The sequence below is a fragment of the Phodopus roborovskii genome, unplaced genomic scaffold, assembly GCF_943737965.1.
Source record: "Phodopus roborovskii unplaced genomic scaffold, PHOROB, whole genome shotgun sequence".
NCBI lineage: Eukaryota > Metazoa > Chordata > Mammalia > Rodentia > Cricetidae > Phodopus > Phodopus roborovskii.
Window position 1 is genome coordinate 18906696 of NW_026126409.1, and position 12926 is coordinate 18919621.

Genomic DNA, 12926 nt, shown 5'->3' on the forward strand with positions numbered 1-12926 from the left:
TGATGACAAGTAGAGATGGACTGTAATGTTAGCCTTGACAATCACCCTAGCTCTGTTCCAGTCATAGAGAATGTGTGGGTAATACAGACCATGAGGATCTGGCCATCTCTGCAGTGGGGTGCTTGTAATGCAGTCGTGCTGTGAGGCTGCCATGTTTGGGAGTTCATTTTTCTTAGAGGCTGACTTGGCCTGGAGGAGCACATGCGTTAAGGGCCAGCTTGTCTTTTGTGTTGGTCTTCAGTATTCCTTTAAACTCAGCACTTATATCATTGTCTCTTCAGTCTTGGCCGAGCCTTGTAAGTTTCAGAACTCAACCCCAGTGAGGTTATGGATATTTCCAATATTCTTTTCAGTCATGGGTACAAAAGTCCTTTGACAATCCCAGACTCTTTTCCTTTACATGCATGGTACATGGGCTGTGCTCAGTTTCTGTGTGGCTAGCTCACCTTTTTGTCTGTGATTGTATATAATCCATACCATTATATACTGCAGAGAATAGTGGGCTTAGGAATTACAAGAATTAAGTTTCAAATCTGGACTGGAATTTTTTTAGTATTAATCTTTGAATATTTCACTTGTAAGATTTCAGTTGATACTACTTTTCAGACATACAGAAAAAACTTTATAAACAAAGGGTTAGGGCTGTGGCCTGGAGGTAAAGTGTTTTCCTAGCATTCACAAGGCCCTGGGTTTGAATCCTTCCATAATTTATATGTATACACACACACACACAGAGAGACACAGAGAGAGAGAGATTAAATAAGAATAAAATGAGCAAAATATATGAACGAGTGTTTTGCTAAAAAAAGAGAAGTGGATGATGGATGTGCACCTGAAAAAAAATGTTATTTCTTATGAAGGGAAATTCAGATTAAAACCATGGTGAGATACTATGGTATGTCTGTTAGGATGTCTAAACTAAGAATGTAGATCAACAGGCGGAGGCAATTATTGGCCAAGGGGCCCCAAGAAACATTGGAAGCAATCCATATATTCCTTATTTTAATTGTGGTGATGGTTTTCTAGAGGTGTGCTATTATCAAAACTTACCAAATTGTGCATTGTAAATATGCAACTCCTAATAAGTTAGTCACACTTCAGATAGCTTGAAAATAGCTGGTCAGGCCTTTCTGCAAGTCACATGGTATTTGTGCAAGTGAGAAACAAAACACGTTATTTATCTTCCATTTGAGTAGGGTGCTTTCTCTCTCTAAATATTAATGTCAGAAAGGAGCTTTGTTGTCCCCAGGGAGGCTCCACTTTGCTGCAATCAGGACTGTTCCGGTAACCATAACTTATTAATTGAAGCTCTGTGCAGTGGCTCTGAGTAAACTGAGGGGCAGTTTTAAGATCTATGGGATGCCCTGTATTTCAGCAATGGGGAAGACAATAACACTTGCAGTTTGGTAAAGCCGTATGGGCATTTTCCAGAGTCTTGTAGAGTGTGTCTATCTTCAAATTTGGCCTACAGTGGTGTTGGGGGGCCTTGGGTCTGGAGAGCTGTGGTATTTCTGACTTGAAGTAGCTTTGGTTGTTTCCATGTGCCTTTTGGACAGCTCTTGCTGTACTAACCCCAGGGTTTTGATGAGCACCTCAGTCCATTCCATGAAATCTCAGTCATTTCCTTTGTCTCCTGGCACTGCACACTTCCTTTTATTTTTCGTGTGTGTGTGTGTGTGTGTGTGTGTGTGTGTGTAAGATTAAAGTTGATGTCAGGTGTTTTCCTTGACTTCACTTTACTTACTGAGGTAGAGTTTCTCACACAGCCCAGAGCTTGTCAGTTAATTCCTGAGAGTCTAGCTAGCCAGCTTCCTCTGGGAATCCCCAACTCTGAAACTCAAGTGCTAGGATTACATGAGGCTACCATGTCTGCCTGGCTTTTGTATGTGGTCTGGGGATCTGAACTCTGGTCCTCGTGTTTTTTGGCAGACTTTATCCACTGAGCCATTGCCCAAGCCCACTACACACTTTCCTTAGGAACCTTGACAGGGGTCTTCATGGAGGAATCTTGGCTTAGTGTGACTTAGGGCCGCTTGGGCCTTCTGCTTCCTGGTGCTAACCTTGGCCTGCACACTGAACCTCTCTGAGTTCAGCATTGCCCACAGGTGACTTTGGGCTAAGTGAGATAGTGTCCGTTAGGTACAGGTGGCCTGCATTCTCATTGTCACACAAGACACTGCTGGACGAGTCTGACAGCGGGGTTGGGGAAAGAGCATTTGTGTGGTGTAGACTGTCACTGGAAGAGAGAAAGAACCCTGCACCATGTCGCCTGGGGCAGTTTTTCCTGACCATTTCTCATCAGTCAGTTAGCCTTGCTTCTAATAGTGTCACTCCGGACTCTACACCAGCCCCTGACATGCTTTTGACATCAGCCCCTGAATTGTCCACAGGAAAAGGTGGGGTACAGTCCCAGAGCAGAAACCTGGGCACTTCAACCAGGCCACCTCAGGGAGGAGAAAAGGAAGCCATAGTACCATGCCTGCCCCTAGCTCCTCAGCTTCATTCACTGGGGCTCTGGTGCAGACTCCGGAATAAGCTGTTTAATCTGGAGTCTTGGATATGATGGAAGAGCTGGAAATATACAGATCAGCCACGGGGCACAAACAGACTTTGCTGAGCTCACGCTGGCCTGCAGTGGGTTCCCTGGCGGCAGAGGCAGGGCGAGAGTGCTGTGCAGCTTGGAGCTCCTTAGTCGCATTGGTAGTGTGTGCCGGGCTCCAGCTTCAGCGGCACACCTGCAGCTCGGTGGCCTGTGGGGCTCGGTGGTGGGGCCTGTGCCCACCCCCACCTCCTCCAGACCCAAAGATCGTGGCGCTGCGCTTTCCCGCCTGGCGCGATAATGGAGTGAAAATGACCCGGTGGCATTAGCAGCGCGCAGGGTCGGGGAGTCGGAGCAGGCGTGCGCGGAGGGGGGTGGGGGGCGGCTGTATTTTTAGCCAGATGCCTTGTAAGTTGCCGGCGAGCCCCGCGCCGCCCAGCAGATAACGCCGAGGGAGCTCCGGTGTCAGCGGGCGCCGGATGATGGCAGCACGGCCGCGCAGGTTGGGGACAGACCCCGCGGTGAGTGTCCGGCGGACGCATGGGCGGGGGGCCGGGGCTGCGCGCCAACTTTCCGGGTCGCGGGCAGAGACATGCTGGGTCTGCCCTTCTGTTGCCTCACGCCGCGGCTCCGCGGGATCCAGAGGAAAATTCCTCAGGCCTGGAGACTGCTGCCATCCTAGCCTGGGCCCAGGAGACACCCGCGGGCACGACCTGTAGCTGGCTGGAGCCAGGGGCAGCTGCGCTGGGGCGTGTCGCCCCCACTTAGGAGCAGAGCCAGGGTCCTGTGGGTTCAACTGTTAGTGGCAGCCTTGGCCAAGCCTGACCCCAAGTCCTTAGAAACCCCCAAGTCCCCCAAGGGAGCAGAAATGAATGGGGACAGGAAAGCAGACCAGTGCACGCCAAGCCCGCCTCTGTGTTATCCTTGTTTTAGCAATGGGAAAACTAGGGTCTGGCAACTTGAAGAGGCACCGGGCATCAAGTGGCAAGGCAGGGATTGGGAATTGACAGGCAGGACTTCCCCATGTGGGCCCACCCAGCTTTGTACACACCTCACCACCTAGCCTCCAAGGCAGGATGGGTCCCTGCAGGGATGTTCTGGGACTGAAAGGGAACAGGGGGCTGCAACTCACACAGCTGTTTCTTCCTTCCTTCCGTGGCAGCTCTGATTGCCATTTCATCGGTACCAGCTGTGGTCTGGTTGGTGTGCTGTGGTCTGGTTGGTGTTCTGTGGACACTTTGCTAAGCTTTTGACAGCCTAGTTTTCTGGAAAGAAATCATAAAAAATGTTGGTGGCTTGAACCTTATTTTTGTTTCTACATGATACATGGAATAACGTCCAGGGCTACACAAAAGCTGGAACACTGTACTCAAATGTGAATCCTGACATAGGCTGGGAGGGGCAGACCCTGGGTTGTGCTGTCATGGGTAGAACCCAGGACCTCATACATTCTAGGTAAACACTACCACTGAGCTGCTGCCAGCCTGCTGCCTGTCCTACTTAGTCTGCTGGATAAGCCACCCCCACCCCCAGGAGCTGTGAGACCATCTTTCCTGGAGTTCCTACAATGGCTTTGTCCAGACAGCTTCGTTTCTACCCATCTTCTCGGGGGGAATTGGATACTCAGGGCCTTGAGCAAAGGAAGTTAGGATCTGCTCCAGGAAAAGCTTAGACCTTCTCAACTCCCAGAAGAGGCGTGAAACATTGTTCAGCCTACAGTGAGTTTGGAGCCATGTTTGGAGTTACGAGGATACTGACATTTATTATGCTCCTAGGACACTGGTCTCCTAGGCTGTTGCTGTATCAGTGTCACTCAAGAAATGTAAGTGTTAAGGTCTGAGTATTCCAGGTAGCCAGGTTTTACCCAGTTTTATAACCCTCTCTAACCTGAGTCCCAGCCACAGTTCTGGTCTCTCCTCTTCCATTTCCTTCCTTCCAATGTGCACACACCCTCTGAAGGCAGGCAAGAGTCCTCTAGCTAGAGCTGAGCTTAGGAGCCCTATGGGTGCATGACAATGATAGCAGACCGTTAGAGAGATGGCCTAGAAATATACTATCTAGAGTCAAACCCTGGTCCATGGGCTGCTAGCTGTGTGATTGGATGAGTTACTTAATTCTTTGTGAGCTAGTCACTTCATCTGGTGAGGAAGGAGAGGGTAAAGAACCTGCCCTGGGGAATTCTTGGGAGGAGCAAATTAACTGAGTACTTAGAACACAGCAAGAGCTCTGTGCTTGCATTGAAAGTCCAGAGGCATCACAGGGATTGAGTGGAAGGGATATGGGCCAAACATGTAAGAAAATGTACACTGGATACCCTCCATCCCAGCACACACACACACACACACACACACACACACACACACACACACACACACACACACACCCGGGGGTGGGGTGGGGGCTGGAGAGGAGAGCGTGAGAGGTGAGATGAAAAACGTGAGGAGGGACAATGGCAACTGTAGCCTGAAAGGGGCATCCAGGGAATGTGAGCGCCTCCATAACCGATTGAGAATGTAAACGATCTGTCATTGACTTCTTGTGACTGAGAGCAGGCCTTCTCTGGGGACCCCAGCCCAGCCTCCTTTCACATTGTAGCCACAGGAGGCTACATGGCAGGGGATGAACGGACTTCAAGAGGGTTAACAACTTTGCTCTAGTTGATCAGAGACTGGGGGCATGCTGTGTTTCGTCACTTTTGCTTTCTTGGTTAGTATTTATCCAGGTCAGTGTTTTTAATGGGTGGTGTTGGGTTCTTTGGACTCCTCCTGCCCTGTTAAAGCATTTGGACTGTCCCTGTGTGCCACAGGCACAGGGAGTTAAACTGGAGTAGTTGAACTAGACAGATGGGCAGTGATGGGGGGTGGGTGGGGGAATAAGATGGTAGAGATGAGTCTTGTGTGCCAACTAGAATCCTTGTAGCCTGAGTATCATCTGCCTCTAGGAGGCACTCATGAATGAGTGTGGAGTGAAGCCATGTGCCCCTGTTATGCCACGACCACTTTATAACTCAGCCACTGTATCCCAAGGCTTTCCCTTTCTCTCTCCCTTATTCCTCCCACTCCCAGCAGGGTACCAGACTTAAAATAGAATCTCAGTAAACCCATTGTAGAATTAGAGGGTGTGGCCCATAGTAGCCAGTGGGAGTGACATCAGTTTGTGCACTTCGCCAGGAGAATGCTGCAGTGTCCTCACTACTCTGTCCTTTAGGAAACCCCGGCAACTGTCCCTTGCCTCTGACTATCCAGGTGGCATGGGCCGTTCTTTTAACGTCTATAGTTCTTAGTATCATCTTCTGTGGACAGAAAGGAGGAGGCCTGGAACTAGGTGATTCCTTTCTAGGCCTGCATTGGCCTTGACACAGTGCTCAGAGACATAGCTTGGACCTGTGGGACCAACTTGGACTAAACTGCACCTGTATGTGCCCTACACCTGGCAAAATTCCCTGAATGGGCAGTCAGGTTTGAAAAAGCAAAACAAGACAAAACTAAACAAAATAAAACATACTGCTGAGAGCACACCTTGGCCTCACAGGCCTTAGTCACATACACCTTCTAAGACCAAGTCTAAGCTGTAGAATTGGGGGAATCATTCATCTCTCCAAAGCTCGGTGTGACCAACTCTAAAACTGGGTAACTATTATACCTGCCTTTCTGGCTGGCTGTGGTTAATGTTAGCACACCCTAACCTAATGTATGAGACCTCGACTCATCCCTAGGCTCTCCAGGGTTGGCAAAGCACTTGGCCTAGGACTTGCTGTTGTCATTGCCCTGGTTGTGCTTTAGAAGCTGCATAAACCCTTTAACTACTCTACTGCAGACTGGCCCCCGTTCCCTCGCTTGTCTGTCATTCTTTCCTATCACTGGGGCTTTGAACAGGCAGGGGTATCTGAGATTGCTTCTATTTTTATCCCCCACTTTCAGGTTTTTATCCTGAATCCTGTTATTGTGGTAAAAGGCAGCTCACTGGTGGAAAGAATTGCCTCTTTAATACTCTTCTCTTAGGAGATAAGTAATGTGTTTTCCTGCCAGTTGAATTCAGAAAGCCTTTCCTAGTCAGCAGTCATAGCTACCACCTGAGGGAGAAGCTGTGGGTCTGAGTCTGCTGAGAACTGAACTCATGCATGGGGAGCCTGTAGGAGCCTGTGGGAGCCTGTGGGAGCCTGTGGGAGCCTGTAGGCAGGCTCCCCCTCTTCAAAATGTTTCCTCCATCACCAATGCCCTACTGAGGAAGCTGGCTGCAAGCCAAGGGAAGCAGGCCTTGGCCTTGCAGTCAAATAATGCTTCGAAGGGCTCAAAAGATTTAGTTCTGCCCCAAGAAGCAAACAATTAAATAACTAGAAAACAATATGTTCTAAAAACGTCTTTTAATCTAAAATCAAGTTTCTCCCCCACCTTTTCTAGATGTAAAGATGCCAAATGCTTAATGTCCAGGAGCAGTCTGTATAGCAGAGCTAGCCAGTAGTACCTTGAAGGTAAACGATGAATCCATAGGCCAGAGTGAGATAGAGCCCTGGGGTTCAGAAAGTAGCCAGGTGCAGATCTAGAGGGATAAGGCACAGAAATGCCACAGGGCACCCAAAAAGAGAAAATCAGGCACCCTGGCATGACCGGGCAGGTTGTTGTGAGCAGTATCTGGGCTTGGATTTGAACTTACGTAATAGGCAAGTATGTGGGGACAGGCTTCAGTCCTTGTTTGTTTCCCACCACAGCTTGTGCTTGCTGTTGATGGTGACATATAGGGGGAGTGGTCAGTGTTGGACTGTTGAGGAGTATTTGAGTTTAGGGCGTCTGGCCAACAGCGTGTGTATTAGTTTCCTGCAGCCATGATGCCAATGCACCACAAACTAGATATCTTAAAATGATAGGCGTTGGTTCCCCACCAATCAGGATGACCGAAAGTCTAAATGAAGCAGGAGCAGGGCCGTGCTCCTAGCATGAGGGAGGGTTTCCTATATTCTGTCCTCTTTGAGGCCACCAGGCTTTCCAGTCCCCGTCCCTGCTGGTCTCCACGGGTGTGCCTCCACTTTGCTTTCCTAAGGACACTGAGTACTGGATTTAGGGCTGGCCTAAGGAATCTAGGCTGATCTCATCTGGAGAGCCACACCGTCATGACTTCCTCACAGACTCTTTGCAAATGAGGACAAGCCCCAGACTGTAGGAACAGGGGTGTTGACTTGCCCTTGTAAGCACAACTCATTACCACATGCTCTCTGGGAATATACTTCATACAGAAAAAGAAAAACAGACTTACCTACAGAAGGGAGGATGCCATAGGCGGGATTGTATGGAGAAATAGTTTGCCTCCTGGCCACTCTCCCACGTTAAGGGTACTCTTGCATGTCCTGTGTCTGCTAAGTACCTACTGTGCTTATCCTCTGCATTTCCTGTTAATTCTCAGAAGCACCGCAAGGTTCAAAAAAGGCTTCTTTGTACCCTAGCTTTCAAATCAGGACCCAGGACAGCCATGGTGAGCCCTGCCCACCCTCCAGTCCTCCATGCTCCACCGTCTTGTCTCTTGTTGCCCTGACTCTCACTCTCTGGCTGGTATTCATCTTTAATGTCAAGGGGCGCTTTGGGCAGCAGGGTCTCACTATACATGTAGCAGGTGACCAAATGGCAGGCGAGGATTGGAAGAAGGACTGTGCTGGACACCTACTTGACAAGGGCCACCAGCCAGAAAGCAAGGAGGTTTAGAGCCTGGGATTTGGGACTGGAGAGATATCTCAGAGGTTACAAGCACTTACTGCTCTTCCAGAGAACCCAGGTTTGGTTCCTGGCACTCACATGGCAGCTTACAACCATCCATAACTCCATACACACACACACACACACACACACTTACAAAAAATATCTTAAAACAAATAAACAAACAACAACAACAACAAAAGAGTCTAGGATTTCAGAACCATGCTGCCTACCTTGGAGTCCAGCTGTACCTCTTAGCTCAACTGTGACCTCCCACAGTCACCTTAGCTCTCCATTCTTCAGTGACTTCTCCTGTAAAACGGAGACCACAGTGTTGATACCTGTCCCATAGGGCTTTTAATTGAAGATAATATCCACACAGGTTTACTTCTAAAGTCACAAGGCAAAGCCCATGGTAGCTTCTGTGCCCATGTTGCTGGATTATTGCATAGGAGCCTGTATGATAACATCCTGATCCCCAGCAAGAACAGGGGACCCAGCCAGGCCTGGAGGTACAGGCCTGCAGTCCCAGTTACTTGGGAGGCTGAGGCAGGAAGATTACAGGTTCAAGGTACAGCTGGGCTACAGGGGTGGGTGTGGGGGTGCTTGGGATGTAGCTCAGTGGCAGAGTGCTTGGCTGGCATGTGTGAGGTCTTGGTTAAAACAAAACAAAATCAAAAGGAAGGCTCTGAAGCTTGGCGGCAGTCAAACTCAGCCATTGGGACTGGGTTGGGATCACTCAGTCCTCAGCCTTTACAAGGATGACCATGTGTCAAAGCACCGGAAGGAAGGGAAGCCTGAGCTATGAAGCAGCCTCACACCCAGACCTGGGGTGCTGACAGCACAAATGGGGTGTTGTGTGCATTGGGGTTTCCCAGTAGGAGGAGATGACCACACAGGACTATAAGATATTTGGCACACCGGAACACTCAAGGCCCACTGTCTTTTTTCACAGGCTGATGCTGCTACCAGCTTCCTGAGGGCAGCACGCTCGGGAAATCTAGACAAAGCTCTGGATCACCTACGTAATGGAGTGGACATCAACACCTGTAACCAGGTCAGTGGGTGGACACGGCACATCCTCTTGGGAGAGGGGTTCTTGCCTGGTGCCATGTCCTGAGAGCTTTGGAACTTGCCCCGCTGGACCCTTCCCAGAGCCCAAAAGTCTTTGGGGCTTCTGCCAAGATTCACACTTGCTCCTCCCTCGACATCCTTCCAGCCTAGGTCCCATAGAAAGCTACCTTGCCGTTCCAGTGGGACCCAGGCTCAGGCGAGGCCAATGCAGCCTCTCCCTTAGAAGGCGTTGTGGGCCCTCCTATTGCTTTAGACATGAAGGTTGAAAATGACCATAAGGGAACCCTAGCCCAATGCTGGAGCAGTGGAGTAAACCCCCTTTACCCATGAGCAGGCCTTTGGGTCTCTGGGCATCTGGAAGAGAAACAAGCAGTACAGGAGACAACCATTTGCTTTTACCCTCTAGGGATTTGTCTACTTCAGGGGCCTCCTGGAAGTGGAAGCCATAGTGTTTGTCCTTTGGGGACTGGCCACTTCCCTTCAGCACATTATCCTCATATGTGGTGTGGTAGAGGCTTGCTTGGTGTCCCCAACAACAGCAGCAAACCCTCAGAATGCAAGTGACCACTTGCCTCTGTGCCCTGCCAATCATCATGACCCCACCCCTCCAGGCCTGGCTGAAATTATGGAACACAACTGTCTCTTTCCTAGTGCCCAGATCTGTTTAGGGTTGAGTTGGTCTTGTGCTGGCTCAGTCCACAGCTGAAAGATCAAGGAGGGTGAGGTGGGATGTAGCTTGAGTTTCTTTCCAGCCTGGTGCCACAGCCGATTAGCCCCAAATAAGCACACAGAGACATGATATTAATTTATAAACTGTTTGGTTGATGCTCATGCTTTTTACTGGGTAGCTCTCTCTTAATTATTAACCCATTTCTATTAACCTAAGTATTTTTACCTGGTCTTATCTTACTGGAGAAGGGACCAGACCTCTTACTCTTTCCTCAGCCACTTCTTTCCACATCCTGTCCCCAAAATTCTCCTTGTCTTGTAGCCATGCTTACACTTCTTGCCTGGCTACTGGCAAATCAGTGTTTTATCCATCCACCAATAAGAGAAACATTTATATAGAAGGACATCCCCCATCAGTGGATGAGAGGTTAGGATATGATTGCTATTCTGCCCATGGTGATGAACTTGGGGTGGTGGTGGTAAGAATGTGTGAGCTGAACTTGAGTTAGTAGACTGGGTGAGGAAAAGGATACTGTCATCCTTCATATTAATCTCTCACCCACAGAGACCCAGTCATGCACACCCAGACTCCTAAACACTCAGAGTTTGAGCCAGATGTCCCATGTGGAGAGAGAAAAGGCTGACTTGAAGTCAAGAATGCTGAGTAATGTTGCTTTGAGCAAGGAGGCAGGAATGAGGCCTGAGGATAAGGAGGAAGTCTTGACTGATGGGTCTGAGAAATAAACAGGCATCCTCCACCCCATAACCCAGAAGCATCTCTCTGGATGGAGTAAGCAGCCCCAAACCTCAAGGGCCCCAAGGCTCGCCGTGTCCCAGCTTCCATGCAACTTCCAGTGGAGTCAGAACCCTAAGGAGCCTTTTAAGGACTAACCCTCCAGTCTCAAAGGAACAGAGTGACAGGCTGTGCTTGTGTTACTGTGGCAGTGGAGGGTTTGGGGGCATTGTGGAGTGGCTTCACTTGAAGATCCTCCTGTGGTGGCGGCTGCCATCCCTGGCTTCCCATCTTTGTCTTTCTCTAAGTGTCAAAAGATGAAAGAAAGATGCGGCAGGCATTATTGGTGCTTTGTTGACATCCTTCTCTTGGACTCTGCACCTGACAACGCAGGGGCCTGTGCACAGGTGTGAAAGGGGTCCTGGCTGAGGTTTCAGACCACAGACCTGTCTACCACACCAAGGAAATGAAAGCTATCAGGGAATAAGACAACCCACTGAATGCAGAGCCCACTGTCTGTGATATACACTTGCTGTTTGCAGTCAGACACAGGCTTTTGTCCTCTGGTCAGGAGCTAGGAATCCTCTGAAACCATGTGCCCGTGGTGGCGGCAAAACACTGAGGCTTCACTTTATGTGAGCGCACCCACCCAAAACAGTACTCAGTAGGCAGGAGGCAGGGGTGTTTGCCAAAAGAGGTAATTACTCTAGGTCTTGTACATAGAGTAAGTTCGCTTATGTAAGAGTCATGCGTGCCCAGATCTATTAGTTCTTGTCACCATACTGCTTACAGAAAAGAAGACACACCAGAGTGCACACAGATCCACGCACACACATATCAGTGTCTTCATGATGCCTGCTTTTGTCATTCATTCCAGCATTGTTGGATCTTTAGGTCCACCCCCACATCCCATGTCTTCCTGTTACAGGGACATACACTAATCCTTCTCCTTTACCCCTGTGGACAGGGAGAGCTGATGACTGAGTAATCATGTATGGCTAAAGCTGTGAAGGAAAGGTCTAGGACAGTGGCTCTCATCCTGTGGTTTGTAAGCCTTTGTGTGTCAAATGATCTTTTCATGGGGTTCACTGAAGGCCATAGGAAAACACAGTTATTTACATTATGATTCGTAACAGTAGCAAAATTACAGTTATGGAGTAGCAATGAAATAAATTTATGGTTAGGGGGTCACCGCAACATAAGGAACTGAACTAAAGGGTTGCAGCATTGGGAAGGCTGAGAAGCACTACTCTGGGATATTCCTCTAGGATACTCTGGGTAGAGAAGTAGATAGGAGTCTGATCTAGAGTTAGAGGTCACATATACTTTAAGGTCCCTTACCTTAAGCAAGAGATAGAGGAACTGAGATCTGAGCTGAGGTTAATGAAGAGACAACCAGCGTGGGGCCGAGATGAGGTAGAACTTGATAGAGTTGTATCTATAGAGTTATAAGAGATTGACATTACACAGCTGAACAGCATCCTTCCGGGCCTGACAAATGTGTGCTTGTGTGAGCATTATGTATGTGCATCTACCTGCTGCTCCAGACTTTAACCCTGAGGTTGTTGATTGGAGGCCATGGGTGTCGGGGATAAAATGCTTAAAGGGGCTGATGCTCACCAACAGGAGTGGAGGCAACTCAGTAGTGAGCAAACTGTGCAAGTGTGTTACTGCGTCCAGGCGGACTCTCCTGCTTGCAGATGCCACACCAAGGATTTTGACCTTTATACTGAGAGTAAAGGGAAGTGAACCTGGGGCTCTACACAGGAGTACCTGTCGTCAAAGGTGTGTGGTGAAGGGTCCCACGGGTTCCTGTGCTCCAGACAGGTGGAGGCTGCAGAGGGAGCGGTAGCAGGGCCAGTCACAGGACTGCTGCGGTAGTCCTGAAGAATATTATTGACAGCTTGGATAAAAGTTGTGGCTGAGGAGAAGAAATGGGGCCAACAAGCCTGCACCATGAACTTCCTGAATGACCCGGGGCACCTTCCATGGACACCAGGTATTCACACAGTATATGGATGGTAGAGTCTCAAGTTGAGTAGTATAGGGATTGGTGACAGGAGAGACAGCCAACAGCAGGGGCTTTTGAGGCTGAAACTCAGAGGGGAAGGGAAGGTGACTTGAGACAGGTCCCCACAAGTGCCTCATTCTGGCACCACGAAAGGGGCTATAAGGCACTCAGAATATAATCTCACTGTCTGTAGGGTTTACTGAGCACCACCTGTGT

The 12926-nt window shown here is 49.2% G+C and overlaps 1 protein-coding gene across 15 annotated transcripts in view; it reads left to right on the forward strand.

The window, feature by feature from the left end:
* The window catches only part of Ank1 (ankyrin 1), a 173991-nt gene that overhangs the window by 83849 nt on the left and 77216 nt on the right, over positions 1–12926 (forward strand). For 11 of the 15 annotated variants that reach the window (XR_007834363.1, XM_051182118.1, XM_051182119.1 and 8 more), the window contains exon 2: positions 9179–9280. Coding sequence is in view for 14 of the 15 variants with exons in the window: in XM_051182118.1 (XP_051038075.1) it covers positions 9179–9280 (102 nt within the window). In the remaining variant the exon portion in view is untranslated. Of the gene's footprint in view, positions 1–2843; positions 3061–9178; positions 9281–12926 lie in introns of those variants that run through there. The other 4 variants (XM_051182127.1, XM_051182128.1, XM_051182129.1 and 1 more) reach the window with 2 other exon arrangements.